General features: G+C 35.4%; 3 protein-coding genes across 5 annotated transcripts in view; 2 read left to right on the top strand and 1 right to left on the bottom strand.

The window, feature by feature from the left end:
- LOC121248124 (nicastrin) overlaps positions 1-5,672 on the top strand; it is a 30,679-nt gene extending 25,007 nt beyond the window's left edge. For both annotated transcript variants that reach the window (XM_041146488.1, XM_041146487.1), the window contains exons 14-16: positions 3,699-3,783; positions 3,928-4,369; positions 5,238-5,672. In XM_041146488.1, coding sequence (XP_041002422.1) covers positions 3,699-3,783; positions 3,928-4,369; positions 5,238-5,502 — 792 coding nt within the window. In that variant the 3' untranslated portion in view covers positions 5,503-5,672. The remainder of the gene's footprint in view (positions 1-3,698; positions 3,784-3,927; positions 4,370-5,237) is intronic.
- Positions 5,673-6,423: 751 nt separating this feature from the next.
- On the top strand, positions 6,424-12,500 carry LOC121248123 (NADH dehydrogenase [ubiquinone] iron-sulfur protein 1, mitochondrial). Its single transcript, XM_041146486.1, has 5 exons — positions 6,424-6,984; positions 7,485-7,731; positions 9,608-9,902; positions 10,488-10,862; positions 11,343-12,500. The coding sequence occupies exons 1-5, from the start codon at positions 6,561-6,563 to the stop codon at positions 12,240-12,242; spliced, it is 2,241 nt and encodes a 746-aa protein (XP_041002420.1). The 5' UTR covers positions 6,424-6,560; the 3' UTR covers positions 12,243-12,500.
- A 413-nt stretch (positions 12,501-12,913) lies between these two features.
- On the bottom strand, positions 12,914-15,747 carry LOC121248127 (centromere protein V). Of its 2 annotated transcripts, none has more exons than XM_041146491.1 (2): positions 15,530-15,747; positions 12,914-13,631 (listed from the first exon to the last, which is right to left on the bottom strand). In XM_041146491.1, the coding sequence occupies exon 2, from the start codon at positions 13,558-13,560 to the stop codon at positions 13,126-13,128; it is 435 nt and encodes a 144-aa protein (XP_041002425.1). In that variant the 5' UTR covers positions 13,561-13,631; positions 15,530-15,747; the 3' UTR covers positions 12,914-13,125. The 2 variants fall into 2 exon arrangements, with proteins under 2 accessions (XP_041002425.1, XP_041002424.1); XM_041146490.1 differs by having other exon boundaries at positions 12,914-13,611; positions 15,530-15,742.
- Positions 15,748-24,946: the final 9,199 nt, after the last annotated feature.

Raw genomic sequence — 24,946 nt, 5'->3', positions numbered from 1 at the left:
TGCAATAATGCTATTGAAGTCCTCCATTTCGGCTCAAATGTGTTACATTCTCCCGAAGAGATCCAAGATCACAATGTAGTATTATGAAGATCTCCTTGCTGAAAAAGTAGAATGGCGCCCCAAACTTGATGGTTTAATTTTTTACTAGCTGGATTCGGGTGTAGCAACTTGGTTGGAGAGGCTGTTTGATGAAGATGAGGTGCATCTAGTGGTGAGAGGTATGTGCAAAGATAAATCTCTGGGCCCGGCTGGTTTTTCTATGGCTTTCTTTCAAGAGTGTTGGAATATATTGAAGGAGGAAGTGATGCAGATTTTCTATGATTTTCATTCTAGTCATAAGTTTGAGAAGTTACTAAACGCTACTTTCGTTGCTCTTATCCTAAAGATAGATGGTGCCTATGAATTGAAAGACTTCCGGCCTATTAGTTTGGTAGGTGGGATCTATAAAATCATATCAAATGTGTTAGCTAACCGTATGAGTTTGGTGATGGACAAACTCATTTCCAAACCTCAAAATGCTTTCGTTCGGGCCTGACAAATTTTAGAGAAGGCACCCCGGGGTCCTTTGCAAACTGGACATGGAAAAAGCTTATGACCATGTGTGTTGGGACTTTTTTTTTTATATACTTAGAAGATGTGACTTTGGGGATAGGTGGTGTGAATGGGTTAAACATTGTGTATCGACCGCTCGGTTTTCGGTTTTAGTTAATGGAAAATCATGTGGATTTTTGTAGACTTCAAGGGGTTTGAGACAAGGGGACTTGCTATCCCTTTTTCTTTTTGTTAATGTAATGGAGGCATTGAGTGGCATGGTGGAGGCTGCAATAAGGGGGATTTCTTGCTGGTTTTTCGGTGGGCAACAATAGTAATGTGTCAGTTCCGTTTCTCACTTATTATTCGCAGATGATATGTTCATTTTTTGTGATGCTGTTAGTGGCCAGATTCAAGCTCTAAGGGGTGTTTTGTTGTGCTTTGAAGTTGTTTCGGGACTCAAGGTGAACTTGGGAAAGTCAGAGTTGGTGCCGGTGAGGGAAGTGAGGAATATTGCCTCTCTAGTGGAGTTGTTGGGCTGTAAAACTGCCTCTTCCTATAAAATATTTTGGGCTTCCCTTGGGGGTGTCATTCAAAGCAAAGAGTATTTGGGATGGTGTGGTAGAGATGATTGAGAAAAGATTATCGGGTTGGAAGCAGTTATATCTATCAAAAGGCGGGAGATTAACCCTCATCAAAAGCACCCTTTCCAATATTTTCACTTACTATCTTTCTCTTTTCCTATTACCGATGGGTGTGGCAAATCGGATCGAAAAATTGTTTAGAGCTTTCTTGTGGGGTGGCATGGGGAGGAAATCAAATTTCATCTTGTGAGTTGGCAAAGGGTGAGCTGTTTGATTGCGAATGGTGGTTTAGGGGTGTGAAATTTGTGCGTTTTTAATAAGGTATTATTAGGAAAGTGGTTGTGGAGGTACCAAATGGAAGGTAACTCGTTGCGGAGAGAGGTTATTGTTCAAAAGTATGGTAGTGCGTGGGGGGATGGCGTTCTAAGGAGGGTAGGGGTTCTTATGGCGTAAGCCTATGGAAATTTCTTAGAAAGGGGTGGAACACTTTTGACTTTTGAAAAACATCTTAAGTTTGAGGTGGGTGATGGAGCAAGAACCCGCTTTTGGTTCGATGTATGGAGTGGAGAGAGCCCTCTTTACACATTTTTTCGATCGTCTTCAATTTGGCTGGAAACCAGCAAGTTGCAGTTTCAGAAGTGCTGGGTTGTACAAATGGGACTAGGGCTGTAAATGAACCAGTCTGTTTGATAGCCCGCTCAGTACTTGCTCTATTAAACTCGAATCGAACTCAACTCATGAAAAAAAAAAGCTCGTTCGTGAAAGCATATACCCGCTCAATTTGTAAATGACACATACCTGACAAAACTCGAGTTAATTCGGTTAAGGCTCATTAAAGCTTGCTTGTTTATGCTCGAGTCGACTCGTTAACACAACTCGATTAAAAACTCATTCATATATTGATAAATATATACATACACCCATGTATACACATATATATGCATTAGCTAATAATATAAACATACCACTTTTATAATTAAATATATAATATGTAATCTAATTACTTATGTCTATATAGTGAATATACTTTATAGGTATATTTTATAATTTGTATAATAATTAGTCGATAAAATTTAATAATTTCATATACTAGTATGTGGAAATCATATATGAAATAGATATATGTTATCATATTAAGTGTATGTATTAATAATATATGTAAGCATATAATATATTGTTATTATAGATAAATATTAACTAGTTAGATATTAATTATTTATAAATTTTTTAATAATTTTTTTAATAAATTTTTTAAAATTTTATAATTCAATAGAGGTTCTACTTGTTAGTTGTATAAATTCAATATTAGATCTTTTATTTTATTTATTTATTTAATTTATTAATTATTAAATCTTATTCAAAAAATAAAAAAAATAAACAATTCGAGCTCGGCTCAACTTGAACTCGTTTGTGGGACGAGCTCGAGTTGAGAGTTTAGCTTATCAAGTCAAGCTCGAACAAAGAATTAAAATAAAAAAAAAAATCTTGAGGTTTAGCTTGAGTATTTTGAGTCGAGCTGAGCTCGGCAAGCCAAAGACCGGCTCGGCTCAGCTCGATTGTAGCCCTAAATGGGACTGTAATTTGGAATGTCACTTTTACTAGAAATGCTCCGGATTGGGAACTTGAAGAGCTGACAGATTTTTATAGCTATTTGTATTCAGCAAAGTTAGGAGGAAATGAGAGTGATCGTATGTTGTGGATTCACACGGGGAGAAAAAAGTAACTGTTAAATCTTTTTATAAGGTTTTGACAATCTAACAACCCACATTCTTTTTGTGGAAGAGCATCTGGAAGATTTTTGTGCCGTCTAAAGTCGCCTTTTTTACTTGGACAGCTGCACTTGGGAAGATTTTGATGGTTGATAATCTAAGGAAGCGCGGTATGGTTGTTATGGAGTGGTGTTGTATGTGTAAAAGGAATGAGAATCGATAGATCATTTGCTTTTACATTGTGAGGTGGCTGGGGAGTTATGGGCTGGCATCCTTAGTAGATCCGGGCTGAGTTGGGTAATGCCTAAGAGTGTGGTGGATCTATTAGCATGCTGGAATATGCATCACAATAGCTCTCAACTGGCAGCAGTGTGGCGGATGATACCTTTGTGCTTAATGTGGTGTTTATGGACAGAAATGAATGATAGGTGTTTTAACAACGAGAAGCGTGCAGTGGGGGAAATCTGGAATTCATTTGTGCTCGCTTTTACAGTGATTTTCTGCTATTGTACTGAAGGGTGGGAATGTTCATGAGTTTTTATCTTCTTTCTAGCTTTACTAGAATGTAATTAGGTGTCTCACTTTGTATACTTCCTGTGTACTTGAGCATTGCCTTGTTTCATTCTATTCAATAAAGATTCTTACTTATAAAAAAAATAAAAAATTGTTCTCTTTTATCTTAGCATATCTTTTATTAGTTCTGTCTGGAGATCAACAGAGTTTACTTATTTTTCCTCTGTTTAAAAATTTTTTGTTTCTCATCACCAATTAAGAAGTATTAGAGGATGCCTTTGAGCTTTTCTAATGTTTCTAGGCAGTAGTTGAAGATGAGTTTTGGCAAATAGTTGGTTTAAAGAACTCTAATGGTTTGCAGAATTCTCTCACTTCCGGGCTTGTATTGGAAGATTTTGATAGTGTTTTCAGCAACAAGTTCTACCATAGCCACCTTGATAATATATGTGAGTGGGTTTTTATTCTTGGATGCTTCTCTCATCTCTTGGTTAAATTATCCTGTGTACTTATCCAAAAAAAAAAAAAAAAATTCTGTGTCAGACAGTTATACCAGGTCTCTTATCTTTTCTGATTCATGTTTTTTGGTGCAGCAAATATAAACTCTTCAGCTATAGTGGCAGCTGCTTCCCTTGTTGCTCGCACCCTTTACATACTTGCTAGTGACAATAAAAATGTAAGCGGTTCAGCTCTAACTGCTATCAGTGTGAATGTCTCACTAGTTGAAGAACTTATGGGTTGTCTATTGGACTGCGATCCGGGTCTTTCTTGTGAGCTGGTGAAGGACTATATATCACCCACCTCTACCTGCCCAAGCCATTATGCTGGTGTAATCCTTGATGAACCTTCCTCCTCGCCGTATCCTCAATATGTAGATGATATGTCCAGATTCTTGTGGAATTTTCTGGCTGACAGAACATCTATTCCCAGTGAGAATGCTAGCTCTTCTTGTTCACAAGGTTGCCACAACAAAGGTGCAGTTTGCATTAGGGAAGAAACAGATGGCAAGGAAGTCTGTGTTATCTCCACAACCAGGTATTTCACTTGCCCATTAATATTAATCCATAATGGGTGGTGCAGAACCTGAACAAGCAGGCCCAATTAAACTCAGGGTAGTGGTGGCACAGTTTTTTGTGGTTTTAAATACTCATCTACTCCTTATAGGGTACTGCCTTGACTTTGAGTCGTTTTATTTAAGAATTTACTCCCATTTTTCTGCCACAATTATATATGTATGAACCTCATTCCCTATAGGATCATCGACCTTGGCAGGTTGCTTGATTCGAGAGCTACAAACTAGCCAAGCTGTTCATGAACATCTTAGAGCTTTGCTCAGTAAGATCAACTTTGTGTTTATGGTTGTCATGAACTTAGTCAAGTGTTAAATTAACATATGTAACCAACGTTCAATCTAGCACATGCTTGGTTTAAGGTTCTATTAATTTTTTCTCCTTTTAACCTAAGAGATAAGTCTAGTCGAATTCAAATGAATTGCACTGTTTCAAGCTTTGCATGTCAAACACTAATGAGCTTGAGCTAATTGAACTTATTTTGAGACCTATACCCTGAGCTTGAACTTGGATGATTAATTGTAGATTTATAGGGTTGGGCATATCAAACTGAGCTTTTCTATCTCTAGATAAACATCATCGATACTTAGCCATGTTGGTATGAACTTCTGGATTTGCACACACGTAAGGGGGGGAATGTAAGGGTTGTGCTTACCATAGTCAATGCCAGTGAAATGGGCAGCATGTTCTAATTGAAGCTAATTATTTTATAGCCATATGATGAATTTGCAAATGACTTGTAATATAACTCCATGTTTAACCGTAATTTCTTTTTAGGGACCATGAAAGTGTTATTTTCTTAAAGTTTTAAGGCATATGGTTGATCATTACAGGTACGTTCCAGCATATTCAACTCGGTTAAAGTTTGAATCTGGTACTTGGACTGTGTTGCCCCCGAATTCCTCTGACCCAATGGGGATGTTGGACCCTGTTTGGACTGAGAGCAATTGGAATGCGATCGGGTTGCGTGTGTACACAGTCCAGGATGCTGCTTATGACCATATTGTTTTGGTTGCCGGAATATCTGTCACGGTCTTGGCGTATCTTGCCATAGTGACTACGAGAGCAGTCCTAACGAAGGCCTTAAAGCGAGATTAATGCGGTTTAAATTGGGTAACTCTTTGGAACATTCATGAGTAAAGTGTTGAAAATATGATGGTAAAGTACAGGATTTGATCCATTGATTGGTTCGTTATAGATTTTAGATACTTGCAGTATTTAAATGGCATTCTTTTTACCTTAGGAATAGTGAATGGAGTTGATTAAGAGGAAAAGACTGGTCCTCCCAATCAGGTGCCAAACTTTTACTGTTTTTAATGGACCGAATATATAGAGAACTGAATTCTGAAAGCAAGGTTTTGAATGAATGCACGCACGCACGCATAGCTTAAAATGTTTCACATCAACTAATGTAATTGGGAAAGACAAAATATCTAGAATAAATAAACGCATTTCTTCTTTAGAAAACTAATTAAATTGAAAGTAGTTAAAACTATCTTAAGAACTCTTACCTAAAAAAAAAAAAAATGTTTCGTTTTGGGCCATTTACTAAGCCATATAAATTGACCCACCGAGTTACAATACACATCAGGTGAGCTCTGATCAAACCCAAATTTATTAGTATCACGGGGGATGAATAAAAAATTTCTTCAACCAAAGCTTCTTCATCAAAACAAACAAGAATTCAGCACAATATCTAACTTGCAAGAAGCTAGTTTGGAAGGTTGTAACTGCGGCAAGGTTTTCCTGCTTGGTTATAACTAGAAGCTTTCATTCTCCCGGATGTTACAATCTCCTCACCCCCATTGAGACCTCCAATTGGTATTGAAAAATAAACGATTTGTGACCTCATTTATTATTAACACACTAATAAATATAGAAGCCTTCCTCGTTAGCTAATCTTAAAAATGAACTAGGCCTTAATGGGCCTGAAGTCGGTAATTTGGACCAGGCTTGCAATACCAAAGCCCAGTTATACAAACAGTGGAGTCGGTTAACCCGAGATCGGTATGAGGTCGTTTTGTGCGAAGATGCGCTGCTTCCACGCCTAGCATTATAGTATAGCATCAGCATTGGCATTTCTTCAACCATCCATTCAGCAGTTCAAGCTCACACATACTGATTACATACCTAATAATCAGAGGGATCTCACAGACATGGGGTTGGGCATGCTAGCTTCGAGGGTCATTAGACCTACCGCCTCAAAACTCTCCCGGAATCTCCTCTTCCAGGTAAGGCCTATTGTCTCTACGCCGGAGCTCCACACTCCGGAAGCTTCGGCTGCCCCAGCTCAGCCCGAATCGACGCCGGATCTCCCTCCGCCACCAAGGACTCCTGTCGGCGGGGCTCGAATCCACTTCCCGAACCCTGATGACGCCATCGAGGTGTTCGTGGATGGGTACCCGGTAAAAATCCCCAAGGGCATGACCGTTCTCCAGGCCTGTGAGGTGGCCGGCGTGGACATACCTCGCTTCTGCTACCACAGCCGCCTCTCCATCGCCGGGAACTGCCGCATGTGCCTCGTCGAGGTCGAGAAGTCCCCCAAGCCCGTTGCCTCCTGCGCCATGCCCGCTCTTCCCGGTCAGTTTTTCCTTCTAATTCTATGTTTTGTATCCTTTTTTTTTTTTTTTTTTTTTTTTTGCTTTGGGGATTGATGGCTTTAGTGTGTTTGACCTTGGTTGTTATCTTATCTTTAGATTTTGTTTCATTTTGGAAAAAAGAATGATTGTTTTCATTTCTTTTGTCGATTTACCTTTAGACGTGCTATTTTATCCAATTCATAAGTTTATGATTAACGAGTTATTGAGATTTTTAATGTAATTTTATCAATGCTACTGCGTAGTTTGTTTCGTTTCGATCTCTTTTCTATATGTCTCTCTTCTGTTTGAGGATTATTGTTTGGGTTTGATGGTCCATAATGTGAGTCATTTTATTTTCTGTTCTTATAAACTATGATAATTGGATTTTGGGGATGACAGCATTCATACTGTTTGCTCCATTTTGATTCTAGGTTTGTGATAAGTGCTGAATAACTCTTTTCTTTGAGTGATGCTCTGATTCATCTGAGACTTTGGTTTTAGGGATGAAAATTAAGACCGATACGCCAGTGGCAAAGAAGGCTCGAGAAGGAGTGATGGAATTCTTGCTAATGAACCATCCGTTGGACTGTCCAATCTGTGATCAGGGTGGAGAATGTGATCTTCAGGATCAGTCTATGGCATTTGGATCTGATCGCGGTCGGTTCACAGAAATGAAGAGATCGGTGGTGGATAAGAATCTTGGTCCTCTAGTGAAGACTGTGATGACTCGGTGCATTCAGTGTACAAGGTCAGAATCAGGGATCTCTTATACTTTTACCATACAGATGATCATTTCAGTTTTCAAATCTTTTATTCCATTCATAGAATTCAAAGAGAGAGAGAGAGAGTAGGAAAATGTTCCCAAATACTTGTTTTCCTTGGAGCGACACTATTAATGTGAGTGAGTTGGATTGTCAGGGTACTTTATGGATTTGGAGTGGTAGAGTTAGATGAAGAAGAGTTTGTGCCTCTTGAACTACTTCCACGATAATATTTCTAAGGGCATCTTGTGTATTGCTTGGGTGAGGAATGTTTGTAGTTTGAGGAATAGTTGTGACTTTGGAATGTCTTACAGATGGGGATTGTAAGAGAGGGCATTATTTGGAGGGAAATGAATGCTAGAAATTTTGAGGATCTTGAACAGATACAGGATGAGTTCAAAACTCTCTTCCTTTGGACAGCTTTCATAGTCTTTTTCTCGGTAGTATTTTTTTTATCAGTCTGCTGAGAGAATATACTTGAAGTAAGAGTTGCGGGAACCTTTCCTAGCTTCTCAGGACTTCTAGTGACAAGAAGCCCATCTCAAGGTCTACAAGATATTTCAATTTTTTGTTCCGAGTATTCTGATTTTAATGAGCTTAGTTTTCACGATTTTCTTGTATACTTCATGTGTAATTGGATTGTGTCTTTTAATTAAGCCTTATTACTTTTCAAAAGGTTTTCTGTCAGGGGTCGCTAACTTCAAGGAAACTGCATGATAGGTTTTCAGTGTTGGCCTTTCTATTAGAGCTACATTTATAAGTTTCAGTGTTTAAGCTATGATGCGTTCATAGTAGAGCTTTCTTAACAAAACTTTTATGTACTTGAACTTTATTAACAAAAATAAGTTATTAATTTACTTGAACTATTCATGATTTTCTGTTTTTGTTTCCTTCTTTATTGAATGTAATTAGTTGTTTTCTTTTGTATACTTCATGTATGCATGGGCTGCGCCTATTTCATTCGATGAATAAAATTCTTTCTTACTTATCAAAAAAATAATAATGCTTTTAATTAGAATAATTTGTAATTAGAAACCCCTAGGGGTTGGCTCAAGTGGTAAAGGCCTTGGTCTTGGTGGTATGCTCCCTCCAGGTTTAAGGTTCAAATCCTCTTGGTTGGAAACAATTCCTAGGGACCATCGGACTGGGGGATTTTTCCCTTGAATTACCCAAGGTACACTTGCAGAAAACTCCTTGCCGAGGGCTTGTGCACCCCCAAGATTAGTCGAGACGCTGTTCCTGAACACCCGGTGCCAATAAAAAAAAAATAATTTGTAATTAGAATTCTACAATGTAAGGCAGTATTAAATTTAAGAGAATTTTAATAACTTCAATGCATGTTCTCCAATTGTTTGGAAATTCATCGCTAATTTGGGCCTTGTGTTAGTCTTACCACTTCAGCTTTTTGACGTGCTGTGATCATCTTCCTAAGTTGTGCTGTTAGCAATCCTTTTGGGTTTCTCTTGTGGTGCATTTTATATTGAGGGAATTGACTTTGGGTCTCATGCTTTAGTGTAATCAAAGAGTCCTACAGAGGTCAGATCAATTACAGCTTTTTGATGTGCTGAAATAATTTTGATCTATCTTATTTGTGACTAGACTAGGTGGTAGGTCAATTTAATTGCTTTACCAGCTTTACAACTGGGTTATCACTGCTATGTCTATTGCTTTGACAGGAATATTTTGGGTTTTGACACTTTGTAATGTAGCACATTAATGTATAATATTTTATCTAACATAAACTAGATAACAAATGCCTTTACTTTTTTTGTTTTAGAAACAAGATTTATGCATTTTAGTTGTAGCCCTGGCCCCTGTGAGCCTATATAAGCTTGTGATGCTGACAATTTTTTGGTCCAACAGGTGTGTGAGGTTTGCAACAGAGGTTGCTGGGGTTCAGGATCTTGGCATGTTAGGCCGTGGCAGTGGAGAGGAAATTGGGACCTATGTTGAAAAGCTTATGACAAGTGAACTTTCTGGAAATGTAATAGATATTTGTCCTGTTGGAGCCCTTACATCAAAACCATTTGCATTTAAAGCCCGAAACTGGGAGTTAAAGGGAACAGAAAGCATTGATGTTACTGATGCAGTTGGTTCCAACATCCGAATTGATAGCAGAGGTGCAGAGGTCATTCGCATCCTTCCCCGGTTAAATGAGGTAGAGTTTAAGCGACATTGTAGGTTATATTTCTGCTTGACTGTCACTTGTTTGTGTTTGCTAGAGCATCATTGTCCCTCTTTTTTTCTGTGAATTTGAGCTGTGCAGTCCAAGGCACAGACAAGCACAGATAAAAATAAAAAGATGCCTAGATAAGTAGACTTCCAGGTGCTAATCAGCTATCATATATCATAGCAGTTTGATTACATTGAGCACCTGATCAAACTTTGGAATAAATAAACCAATCTTGTCTCACTTCCATGGCTTCTTCCTTGTAAATATCATTTCTTCAGTTACTGGCTTGGATCAGCGGTGCTTTAAGGCTGCTCTCTCTCTCTCTCTCTCTCTCTCTCTCTCTCTCTAAAAAATAAACTTTAATATATATAATTCATTTTATCTTCTTGTATTTCATTTAAATAGAGTGGAGAATTTTGGTTCCCGCCTTGTCCTTTGTAGGACAATCTTAGACTTATAGGTATACAAGTATAAACTTTTGGAACTTCTGGTCAGCAAAAAAGGAATGTTACTTAACTATCTTCTATGTATTAGTTTACCTATTGAGCCATCTACTCTTACTTGTTGCAGGACATTAATGAAGAGTGGATATCAGATAAGACTCGTTTTTTTTATGATGGTTTGAAGAGGCAGAGGCTAAATGACCCTATGATTCGTGGTGCTAATGGGCGTTTTAAGGCTGTTAGCTGGCGTGATGCTCTTGCTGTGGTTGCTGAGGTATTGCATCAAGTTAAGGGGGAGGAAATTGTTGGGATTGCTGGTAAGCTGTCTGATGCAGAATCCATGATGGCACTAAAAGATTTCTTAAACAAATTGGGGTCGAACAATATATGGTGTGAAGGAAATGGCATGAACCCCGATGCTGATCTGCGATCAGGATATATAATGAATAGTACCATTGCTGGTCTTGAAAAAGCAGATGTTTTCCTGTTGGTTGGTACCCAGGTAATTTTCTGGCAGTGATTCTGGCAGTTAAAAGAAATGTTTTTATGTTACTGTTACAATCTGCAAAGTATCAGCATCCAGTTGTTTGGCATTCATGTGAGGTTGTAAATGTTTTCTTTGATATGGAATTAAATATGTCCGCACCCCCGCGCCCGCCTTTTTTCTATATCTCTATTTCACAATTGTTCCTTTTTTTTTCCTGAAATGCCCATTACAAAACCCTAATTTATAATCACTTGGGCTCTCTCTTGTATATGCTCTTAGTATTTGGGTTGCACCCTCGATAAAATTGCCTTATAGAAAAAACTCCAATTTGTAATTACTTCAGTTGTTGAGTAACATGTGACCTCTATAACTTTTTGTGTAGGGATTGTGAATGGGTGGGTAAGTAGTGAGTTTTTGGCGGTTGCCGATAAATTTCATTTGTTCAATCATGTTCTGGATTTTGAAGGCTAACGTTTTCTATAACAATATTGCCAGCCAAGGGTTGAAGCTGCCATGGTAAATGCCAGAATCCGAAAGACAGTCCGTGCAACCCAAGCTAAGGTCGGTTACATTGGCCCTGCAGCTGATTTCAACTACGATCACCAGCATCTTGGCACTGACCCTCAAACACTTGGTGAAATTGCTGAGGGTCGCCACCCTTTTTGCTCAGCCCTCATGAATGCCAAAAACCCTGCCATCATTGTTGGTGCTAGTATTTTTGAGAGGAAGGACAAGGATGCAATTTTCTCTGCTCTAGAAACAATTTCAAAAAATGCCAATGTTGTCAGACCCGATTGGAATGGATTCAACGTCTTGCTTCTCAATGCTGCCCAAGCTGCAGCACTTGACCTGGGACTTGTGCCTGAATCTGAAAAAAGCATTGAATCTGCCAAATTTGTGTATTTGATGGGCGCTGATGATGTGGACATGGAAAAGGTTCCGGCTGATGCCTTTGTCCTTTACCAAGGACATCATGGCGACCGGAGTGTGTATCGTGCCAATGTCATTCTCCCCGCGGCAGCATTTAGCGAGAAGGAAGGGACATATGAAAACACAGAAGGGTGCAGTCAACAAACGTTGCCTGCTGTTCCCACAGTTGGTGATGCTAGGGATGATTGGAAGATTATTCGAGCTCTGTCCGAGGTTGCAGGGTTGAGGTTGCCCTACGATTCACTCAGGGCCATTCGATCCCGGATCAGGACAGTGGCACCAAACCTCCTGTGCACGGATGAGAGAGAGCCAGCAACCTTTTCAGCTTCATTGAAACCCAACTCGAATCAGAAGATGAGTTCAACACCATTCGGGACTGCCGTAGAAAATTTCTATATGACTGATTCCATTACCCGAGCATCAAAGATTATGGCTCAATGCAGCGCGTCACTATTGAAGAAGTGAGCAGTAGATTTTTACTATTCTAAATAATGGTGCAGATCTTTTTTCTTTATCTATCATCATTTGGGCGGTGTGAGGCCCTGTTTGGCCAAAGCTTCTGGAACATTGGAAGTACTTCCAATAAAAGTTTCTTAGGTGTTATATTATTGCAATGTAAACGATTTTTTCTAAAACGGTTCGCATGTAAAACGTGGGATTTTCCAATTCATACCCTGTTGTATTGGCTCAACTATGAAAATATGCCTTAGTTTCCTTTCACAATTTTCTCGTCAGATCTACAGCAGCAGTCTCGTAGAGAGAATAAAAGCTTTTTCTGTTTGACCCCGAATTTCCTATTGTTATCCAGTTTGGCAATAGATCAGCGAAAACCTGCAGCTAATGCATTTTATCTTACTCAGGTGAAGTTCAGAATATGTTTTCGGTCGTCGTGAAGTATAGAGTGAACAAGGGTGGCTTTGAGATTTCCATGCTTTTATCTTACTGCTTTGTTCTGTAGGGGGTTCTACGGACTGTGCTACTGCTTTACTCAGCTGTATTCCTCACAACGGTTTCATCTGTCCTCGTTGAACACAACAAATTGTTCTTGATGTTCAAATTCAAGATAAAATACGATTATACGTTTGTGCATTCTCTCTCTAAAACTTTGAATGTTTGACTTTGAACGTCAAACATGATAGCTGGAAAAGATTCTTCCTCATTTCCGATTTTTCCACTGAATTCTTGCATTTCTAACCAAACACATATGATTGATGGTTTACAAATTTCCATTGCCGTTAATACATATCATGAAGTAGATTCCAGACGGTATCAACCTCCAAAACAACTAATTGTTTCCAATAGCATCTTGTGTTCGAATTAAACTGTTTTCAGGACATATAGGTGGAGATCACTCTGACCCTTCAGCTGGCGGATTCTGCACCTTCGAGAGTGAAGCTATGCCCGTCTGATTGTATGAGCTGTCCCAATTTCTCCCATCAAAATACTTAATCTCAACATGGGTTAGCGTTCCAGGATCGACACACCTAAATGTAACTGCAACTCCATCTGGGTTTGAACGTGGAATGTAAAATGAAGTTATGCCACAAACTTTACAAAATGTGTGCTTTGCTGTATGAGTACCAAAGGTGTAGGTTGTAAGAAACTGTCTGGAATCTCCCAGAAGCTCAAACCTTTCAGCAGGGACGATGAAGTGAGTGTTCGTCCTCATGAAGCAGTTAGAACAGTTGCAATCCCAAGCTACAATGCTGGTTGGAGCTCGGACTCGCCATCTTACATTCCTGCAGTGGCACCCACCATTATGCACTACCGTCTCAGAATCCATTCCCCCAGATTCTAGATCTCCAGTGGTGTTACAAAAGGATGACTAATTAATCTGTTAACGAGACATATAAGCTACAAGTTTATTGTAAAATTTTGAACTGGTATTCAGAAATATTCCATTCTCATAGAACTCCATATGGAATTAGTTTGATACCTTAGTGACAGATCATATTTCAATATCAGAAAAACGATCCTAGCTTCTCAATATGCATTTAATGTTCCATGAAGTTGATCAGAATGGTTAAAAAAGTGGATGTTGGAAGATTTATGATTGCCTTGGGTTCCAAAATTTGAAACAGTTCAATAATAGAAAATTAAAAAAAGAAGAAAATACTAGTCTACAAAACTCTTCACATGGTTCAACATTTCTTTCAGACTTCGGTATCACATTCTCATTATTGTTAATTTATGCAGGCACAAACTGGGTTTTAAAACTTACAACCTGCCCTGAGAATGGGGAGGAAGTGGTATTTAAGCTAGAGCTAATAGGGAAGCTTCAGTTTCAATTATAATAGACCGTTGTTTAATTAATGAATATACCATAAGAATGTGTGCCACAGAACATTTATTTCCCACTGCGTTTCACCTAACATGGAAGCCAGAAGTCCACAAAATGAGTCTATTGTTAACAATTGGAATTGATTGACACGATTGATGATATTGGAAAATTTGGTTTTCCTTTTAACTGAAAGTTTAAAGGTGTGCCATCACTTAGAAATGACTCCCACTTTCTATAAAGCCAACATTAGAAGATGGATATCAACCTTTATGGGCCTTTCTAAAGTACAATGGAGCCACATGATACATTTAATCTGGAAAATGCATGTCCCGCATATGTTTTCTATGAGCCTCTGCTTCACTGACTATTACAAGAAAGAGACAAAGAGAACCCTACTTCCCAACAATAACAGAATTTAACATTCATATTAAGGCCTATCTATGATATAGAACTCTCAACCGTTATCTCATTCCCATCATGAAGAAATGGGAATATGATGAATATAAATCCCTGAAGGTAGTTCGAGTTCAATCGCCATTACGATAGTTTACTGTTGTCTTGATCACGTAACTAATTTTGTGTCACGACTCATTGAAAGCAATCATTAACGTTTTCACATGAGTATATACATAGAACAGATACTTGTATATCATAACCTGACCAGATGTCTCTCCTGTAACCTAACTAACAACTCGCAGGACTAACTTATAATCATCTTACACCATAACGGCCTGTCACGACTTTAATCCCTTAATCAGGAACAACCTAGTTTGGGATTTTGTGTTGGTTTCCTTCTCTAAATATGAACCATAAAACATTTATTAACTCGGTATTTCTTAGTATGTGGGTTATTGGATGAATTATCTTCGTGTTGAGCTTTATTCTCTCATTCAACAATTTAGGCTGTTCTATGAAGCTTGTGACCTCCGAATTTAAAATTTGGAAATTAAGAACTTCCTCTCACCATGGCTAAGCAAACGTCGGTAATAAGTAGGCCAAACTATTGTCAACATCAAGTATGAAAACATTATTACTTAATCTACCCTAACAATTCAGTTGAGATCCCACAAAATCAAAATCAGTAGATCTCATTGCAACTGATAGGAATTAGGAAATATTTGTCAGTCAAGATTTAATGAGAAAGACTATAATACGAGTGATTTGAGTCTATAATACGATCTTAGAAGGGATGGTGGATTTGTATGCAAGAATAATCTATACACTTCATTCAAAACAATCACCAGTTAAGCTCCAATTTCACTTTCTCCCCAAAAATATACCTCCTTTTCATTCTTAACTGATGAAATTCTCCAGACCATCGAAACCCACAATAATAGAATGACTCTTGTACTTGCACATCAAGTAGGTACATGCAATTAAGCATCTTATAAGATGCTTAAGAAGAACAGAAGTGAAACTTTAATCAAAGCCACAGAAAGTAAGAAGAACAGAAGTGAAGAGGAGGAGCTACCTGATAGCGAAGCCTTGTGGGAATCCCTCAATCCCATCAAGTTAACAGAGCAGCACAGAGACTGACCTTTGGATCAAAAGTTCAAAACCCCACCTTGGTAGTAGGTAGCAGATGGCGTCAAATGGTCAACAAGGACAGCGAATGGATCCGTCAATTTCAACGGGGATGCTCATTATTCGAAGATTTCGAACTTTAGACAACCTAGTGGCAGATGTTTTTCATCACTTATCTTTGTAACGTCGGCAAGATACGTTAAGCCTCGCGTTAATATCAAAATAAATATACGACAGAGACGTGGGAATGCATGATTCTCAATCGTTTATTCTAAGCAGAATGCTATTCATATATATATTTTTTTAATTATGAGTTTCATTATTTTTTTTACCTGATATGAAATGATTAAAAATTATCTATTATTTTTATTTATTTATAAATTATTTACTGTCACGTTAAAAGATGATTAATAATTTTTTTTTAGTATATTTGAAACTATAAAAAAAAAATTCTATTTTCAATGCGGTATATATGTAGAGCATACCTAATAAAGTGCTTACATGACATAATTTGATTTAAAAAATAAATTTTAAAATTTGAATCTTACAAGCCAAAATTGATCATTTAAATAATGTGCAGGATGGTGTGCTCATGAATTCACCAGTTTGAGAATAAAATAACTCTAACTGTGATATCAAGGATTGGCAAGTTTTGATTTTATAATTAATTTATTATTAGGAAAAACAGCTCTTTACCTCTAAATTATAACCCATTCTTAGAATGCAAAAATGCAGCACATAAACTAAAATCAAAATAACATTTTTTTTTTCTATCAAATATTACGTACCACGCATCTAAATCGAACTCTTAAAAAAGAAAGCAAAATAAGTAAAACGTCAAAATCTTGGCGATTTAAATCATAACATTGATTATATATATGTGCAATTATATCTTTTCATAATTTGAAGATGTCTCTTATTGTATGATGTTCTTTGATATACACTGACGATGATCATGATGATCTCCATATTATATCCTTTTGCCCATTAAGCTTCTTTTTCTTTTTCTTTTCCTTCCCAGAAGGGTGTTTTACTATATATATATATATATATATATATATATATATATATATGTGTGTGTATAAATATGGAGGACCCAAGAAGGAACCTAACATGCACCCAGGTGGATACCATTTTCTGACTATGAAGAAAGAGTCCAAGCACACGTGACCATACGGTGCCTAATCGCAAACGGCAATGGAACAAATTAGGCATATGTGTGCGTGGATGTATATATATTTTGTGTGTATATATATACACACACAAAGGCCAGCAACCCCACGGCCAGTACTCTATTTTTGCCTCTAAAATGGAGTGCTGAGGACCACTTTGACGAGTACTGATCATCCACAGCTATTATATTAGGACATTTACATATTAATAAGGGTACGTACTTTCAATTATTTTGAGCGTTTGAATTATGTATTAAGGGTACATACAATTATTTGAGTTTGAATTGAATATATATATATATATATGTATGTATGTATGTATGAGCTAGACTTGCCTTTATGGCTACTGATCATCATATCGATTACGTACGGCTCTAGGACCACCTTGTAACCTCTCGATCGCTTCCTCAAAAAACATTTGAGCTGTATTCGATCCAATGAAATGACATTATATAGATGATTAAGTATGCACGTATTTTTTTTTTTTTATAAAATAAACAATCATTTTTTCAAAAATACTCTCAGCTACCTCAAGATCAAATTAATTTGAGAAATGATGCATGGGCTTAAAATCACTTTTAAGTTCCAAAAGAAATTATCTATGTATGTGTGTGTGGTGAAATGGACTACTACTTTTTGAACGGATAGTTGCAGTGTCAAAATCAATCCATGTTGTACATGATATATATAAATATATATATATATATATATATTACAACTCAAAATAAATATGCAAGTTGATTGTGATTCGATCATCTCAAACAAATCATTACACTCACCCATGCATATAATGATGATCAGTGAACTATATATATATATAGATAGATGCTGCGAAGTGCTTTTTCCCATACCACATATATATATCATGTCTTATTAATTTCATATAGATGCCATAGGATAAGCATCTCCAAAATTGCAAAAAGCTCTTTAATTAGTCTTTCCCCTCTTTTCAATGCCACGAGTACTAGTGCATGCTATAAACATGATTTTAAATGCTAAGGGATAAGCATTACTAAAATATTGGATAAAATTAAGGAGCGACGGAGGGGACGTCTACGGATGGATGGCTGGCTGGCTGGCTGGCAATAATAATGTGGTCCAAGGTGGCTAGAAAGCATATATATATATATATATATATATATATATATATATATATATGGACATGACCCTAGCTAATTGACTTGCAATATACATTAATTAATTAGAACGATGGAAGATGCATGCTAGTGTTGAAAAGATAGAGTGAGTTGTTGGGTGACGTTGATTATATAAATAATCATTGTCCCAAGGTGGCAGCAACAGCAGCTAGGTTAGGTGGTGGGATCAAACGATCATCTCATTAAATGTTCCTTTTAAAATGTCGAAAATAGAAGGTTCTCTTTGATCGATATTTGAAAAGTCGATAGACGTTGATGAGGTTAATTTTAGTATTTCTATGGTCAATGATACACTATATATAGCTTGTGTGGTCCGATCCGTACGTGATATTTATCTTTCTTTTTATCTACTATAGCTAAAGTTGGGATGGTAAATTGTGTTTTTGAATTATGTTCGTGTCGTATTAAATCTTAAATATTCGACTATATAAATTAATTTAAACCTAACTCATTAAGCTAAACGTGTTAAATTTTTAAATTCTAACTCAACTTATTTAAATAACGGGTCGTGTCATGTCACCCATTTTAATCTATTTAATAATTATTTAAAAATATGTTAACATGACACGACTCATTTAAACTCGTTTGTTTCATGTAAATGGATTGAACTAAAATGCATAACTCATTAGGTCTGATTAATATAATTCTACATAAAAGTTAAAATATATATTTACAATAACAAATATGAGCATAGGTCTAAAATTACAATCCTAACAATAAAAAAATAAAATAATCATATTGAGAAATATCAATATTAACAATAATAAAATTTTAATTTTGAAATAAATTCTAAATGGATCAAAACGGGCTGATTTTGTATTAAGCAAGTTGACTTGTTATTGATCTATTTTATAAATCGTGTCTTAACGGATCAATCCGTTTTGACCAAAATCCACTAACATCCACTACAAGAAAAACGAACATTTGTGACTGATTATTTACGACGAGAATGACTATTTATCAATGTTTTGAATATAGAACTGGTACCGACTATACCAGTCGGTATGTACTGGTACCGGCTGTACCAATCGGTATGTACCGTATTAGACAGTAACCAATATGGGTGAGATAGGGATTTTGTACAGAGTCAAATACTGGCCATTTCGATGTGTTTTGGTCAATACCGGTTGGTTTTCGGTGTACTGGCTAGTTTTCAGTATACCGGCCGAAATTGTATATTTTTATATTTTTAATGTATTTTTAGAACTTTCACTCTAATTGTCACACATAAAAACTATTTTCTTAACTTCTTTTAATTCCCTTTTCTCGAGGACTAAAAATCAAATCTCTACTCTCATTTTCGTGATGAGGATAAGTAATTATTTTTTTTAATAGTTGGATTGAGAACTTACAAATATTATTGGGTTTTATAAATATGTATTTAAACTTTTTAAGACTTGCATTGATGTTATTTTGAAATATAATTTATACATATATAATTAATTTATCTATATATAGATTATCTCGAAATTGTACCGGTACCAAAATATTTCGTTCCAATATCTTAATTGAAATGGTCACCGAAATGGTATTCAAAACTTCACTATTTATGACAAAACAGATTCATTTTAGCAAGAAATAATCATTTTCGCAAGAAATAGTTGGCCACAAATAAGCAGTTTGCTTGTAGTGATCAAACTCAAACTCACTAATTTCGTATTGTATTCGTGTTGGTTTCACGAATCGTGTTACATATTATCACCTCTAAACTTAGGTGTATCACCCCAAGTTAGAATACTCCTCAAACTGCCAAAAAGTGAGCTATTTGCTTCTTTTTTACCAAGCATGCATGCACTTGATCTTCTCAACAAATTCTATGCTACGGTATTAGTTTGATTAATATATAGATTATTTATGTGTTATGAACGATAAGAGAAAAAAAAAAGTAAAGTAAAATTAAAGGTTAGGTGGTTCAACAACTTGTCTATATCAACAAAATTTAAGAGAATTTTTTTTAATGATAAAAAAATATAGCGCAGCTGCTATGTAAGAGTTTAATACAATATATAGTAAACCTTAATTAACGGGTTGGGTCGGACTTAGAGTCAAAACGGGTTAAAAAATCGCAACAAATTCTTGTCGGCTCGGATCATTAAATCGGACTACCACAAATACAATTAAGCTCCACACGTAGGATCCCAACAATGTGCACATCCTAGAATAGGGATACATATTGGAGGGGATAAAAGGCTGAAAATGAAAAATGTGTCAGGAGAAAAAGAGAAGATGCATGTGACATAAAGCAAATGAGGGGCAGAGAATAAAGGGGCCAAACTTGAACTTTCCTAAGGGGGCTTCTCCAACCTCTCGACTAGAGCACGAACAACAAGGTCTCCTCCAAATAATAGATCTCTGATTTCTATTGTATAACGAGGATGAGAGACTATGAGAGATTGTAAAATAAACATATTATAGTACATCCTCCCATTCTCAAGCCCCCGTGAACGTATGGATTACGTTGAATTATGTAAATTTGCGAGTCACTGTCTCTTTATTTTTTCTGTATTTATTTATTGCTCACTATCATGGATGTACACATGGATATCGTACAGCTGCACCGAACCACTGCCAGGAGCTCCACACTACACCGATCAAAGTCCAAATTGCCATAGCGGGTCAAAAATGACGTTTTTTCTCTTTCTAGTCTGTTATGCTATTTCCAAGCGTTAACCAATATAAATCTCAATAATGGAGCATGTATATATATATAATATATATAACAATGGTTTGACAAATTAAGCGCATCATCCTTATAATGGAGGTCTTGACTCTTGTTAATTTGATGGATGGATACGCCGATCAATCCCCCACTATATATATAATATATAAAAATAAATTTAATTAAGACACCAATTAATTTGGCACTGCTGCATTTGTTAATAAAAGCATCTAATTTAGTATTTGGCAAGAGACATACATATTATATATATAAATTATATATGGATGGGCACATATCAACAAATTGTGCTAATTTGTATTCAAAACAAACATCAATTATTTGTTAATGACGCATTGATATTATTCGACCCAATATATAAACTTAATAGTACATGCAACAATATTCATGTTATCCTCCGATGGCTTTTGGCCTTGTGCATTAGCTTATTTTAACGATGTAGGGCAACTACCGGAAAAGAACAAGACAATGGTCTATTAGGAACTAGTGACATATACGATGATCAACATGATACCCATGAGAAATGTTGTCGTCTTGTGCAAGTTCAGTGTCTCTGCTAAAAGCAAACTGCAAATAAATAAAGCCATGCGGCGTTCGGTGACTACAAATCTGTTTGCAAAAATTAAGACACATTTTATAAAATATTATTGCAACGTGGCAGATCATAGCTATACATGAACCATTAACAGTTTTGACAACAAAAGTTCATGCATGCTACTGTCAGTGAAATGATATTAATATAACGGTCTTTAGCATTACAGATGTAATTCGTTGAGTTATTAATTCATAAAACATCATGCAGTGACATATGTGAAATGTTAAATTCGCAAAAAAATTTTTAAAATTAATAAACTTACAAATTAGTGTATTTTGATGCGATACGTTAGATTGTAAAATTATTTTTATTTTAAAATAAATCTAATTGATCATATAAAAATATATTAATTTATGAATTTATTTTCATAAAAAAATTAATTTATAACCGTAACACTTTTCGATTCATTGAGTTCTACGTGTGTGAAAGTATAGATCTGATCATATGCGTGAATTACATTAATTAATAGACTGCATCACTTCTGCATAAAGGATCACATGGAGGACGTTTACCTTAACCATAATGACGGCAAAAGCTGTCTAGCTAGCTAAGTAATTACCCACGAGTACAAGAATGGCGTACGTGCTGGGTTAGTAACTTAGTACTGTAATAGATATTTTGTATCGATCAACGTACAACAACTTTGCATCATCATACGTACACGTGTCTATAAGTGATTGTTCACACTGCATGTGATCCCGATATATGTGTCAATCATCGTTAAGGAGAGTAATGATTATTCGGGCGGGTTTAGGTATCCGAATGGGCCAATGTGCCTCCAGATGGCGATCAAAAGGCATGCAACTGAAAAATGGATATATAGGAGCCTAGCTCTCAAAGATTTTGTTGATATTTTTGCCGTACAATTCATGGGAGGTGTGTGAAATGCATGCCTTACCTCATTCATTATTAATATTCATGGAGATGCATTTTAATTAGTTATGTAGAGATGATAGCCCGTGAGTGATCGCTAGCTTTCTTGTGAATTGTGATGATCATAATCCGTGAACATTTTCACGGTTTGATCAAGAACGTCCTAATTACTGTAGTGTTTACCCTTTTCTTTTTTTGTCTCCTTTGATCTGCTACATGATGATCTTTAATTGTCCCCATCGATTCCCTGACAGACATTTCACGGTTCCTTGTTCCTTTTGAAGATAATATTATCATCTTTTGTAGTTGTGTGCGAGAATTCACACGTACGTACAGCTAGCACATTTATATATATTCTTCATGGATGTCTCAGTACTGCCAACACGTACAATTAATTACCTGAAATATCAGTGATTTATTGGTTACTTTCAGTTCCAAATTATAGTACTGTAATTAAGCTGCTAAAAGAAGTGCTAATTATAAGTTTATAAAAATATCGATCAAGCTTATTGGTAAAGATTAACATTAACTTTGAGATATTTTTCTCAGGAGTTTTGCTACTCATCATTTTCACACATCACACTTATTTTTATTTATTTATTTTTTTAAATTTAGTTGTATTTTTCATAAACTAATTGATTTCATCTGCTCATCATCTATAGATCTACACATTTAGTAAAAGAGAAAATAAAAAAATTACGTGTAGTATGTGGTGTGAGAATGATGAGTAGGAATTTTCTTTCCTCAATACAGGCAAGCCATCCAATAAAAATGAGCCAATTGTTGGCCTTCAGGCTTCACAGGCATTGAAATAGAAACGAGGGGATTAACTAATCTTGGAGTTTCAAGTATTACTTTGTCTTTCTCTTCAATTTTATAATTACCCTAAAAATTTGTATAGAATTTTTATCATTGATAAATATGGTTTCCCAAATTTTAAATGGAAATATATAGCTCATTTGAATATTTGCTTTATTATTTCTGTTATAGATACTTTATAATAATAAATGCAAGTAGTAGTTTTTTTCTTAGAATGAAAGGTTTTTATAAGAATTTCGGTTTTGAGATTCATGTGACCTTCAAAATTTTTATGCCGGTTGTAAAAGGTATTAATCATTTACCCCTATCTTATTAATAAAATTAGAGATACAATTTTTTGTATTAAAATAAAAGAGAGATATTAGCAAAATATGTACAGTTCTAATATTAATTTCGATAATTACCCTAGTCTAGTGAGTTAAAGCTGCTGAGAAATTAACAAATAATACACGCAAGTTTTCTGCAATGAGATGTCGGGATCGTTCCGACTGACATGAATGGAACCAAAGGGTTCGTTTTGTGCAAAAAGGGTTTAAAATCAGTTAAGTTTAAGACAAAATGGTGAAATGAAATAAAGATTATTTTATATGAATTAAATAAAATATTATTAGAATATTAATTTTTAATATTATTATTATTTTGTAATTAGAAAAAATTAAACTATTTATTATATTTTATATAAAAATTTAGAAAAATTATAATGATAAGATGAGATGGATTGCGAGTTTTTCTATATACAAACGAGTAGAGCAGGTTTGAAGGTAAAGATAAGATAAAGATTTCTCATCTCATCTCAACACATCATTATAAATTTTTTAAATTTTTACATAAAATATAATAAACAATTTAATTTTTTCAAATTCTAATTTAACTTTTTTAAATTTCAAATATAATAATAATTAAAATTATGTTTAGATAGTGAGTTGAGATGAAAGTTAAAAATTAAATAATATATCGTTAGATATATTATTTTTTTAATATTATTATTATTATTTTAAAATTTAAAAAAATTAAATTATTTATTATATTTTATATAAAAATTTATAAAAATGATAATAATGAGATGAAAGAAGATTAATTTATCTTAGCCTAAGTTTAAATACTATGTACCTATGAGTCTGCGAGACTACTACCTGGTTTCTAATTTGTGCAAACCAGCTAGCTGGAGTTGACCAGGAAGTCACCTACTTTCGAGTTTTTGAAACGTCCACTGACTATCCCCCAGCTTTAAAGGAAAGGAGGAAAAGAGTGCTAGCCCCCGTAACCTTGGGTTTATGACCGAGGAATTCAATTTTTGCAATAAATGATTTTTTTTTTTTTAAGCAAGAAATGATATTTACGAGTGAGCATCGTCTATTTTTTTTTTTATACTAATAAATATAGTATTTATATAATAAAAAATTATTTTTTTAATTATATATCTCAATTTTTTTAAAAAAAATTACGCAACCGGCAGCATATATAAATTTTACGACTGTATTTAATATTATTTTTAAAATAAATATGTTAATGTAACAATTAACTTGTCATAAATAATTATTTTTTTGTCATATAAAAATATTTTTAATAATAATAAATGATTTACAATTTGACTATCATATCCGATTTGAATTTTTTTATAAAATTTATTTATAGAAAGCATTTCTAAAAAGAGGAAGAAAATTATGAAAATGAACTTCTCGTTGACTCTGTAGACCTACACTATAGAACAAAAAAACTGACGAGCCTACTTCTGAATTTGTTACTTTTTTGTCAATATATCGTACGGAACTTCTTATTAGGAAACAAGAAGCAAGTGGAAATATAAAAACAAGGGGTTTCTTGAAAGGTTTTCCAAGACATGTTGTAATAGCTCATAGGGATTAGGGGGTTCCACTTCCACTAACACTCGGGTGCGTGTGGACAAGTTGGGCGACCGACTACGCAACCCTTGAGGCCGCACGCGATTAATATTCATTTTCAGAATATTGTGGTGGAGATTAATGGTCCTCAAAATATGAACTTTCTCTAGGATACTCTGTAGACGCATCTTATTGATAAGTTTGGTTTCTGTCAATTTATTCATTTAAAG

This window comes from Juglans microcarpa x Juglans regia, chromosome 2D, assembly GCF_004785595.1.
Source record: "Juglans microcarpa x Juglans regia isolate MS1-56 chromosome 2D, Jm3101_v1.0, whole genome shotgun sequence".
In the NCBI taxonomy this organism is placed as follows: Eukaryota; Viridiplantae; Streptophyta; class Magnoliopsida; order Fagales; family Juglandaceae; genus Juglans; species Juglans microcarpa x Juglans regia.
This window is presented reverse-complemented; position numbering and strand designations above follow the sequence as displayed.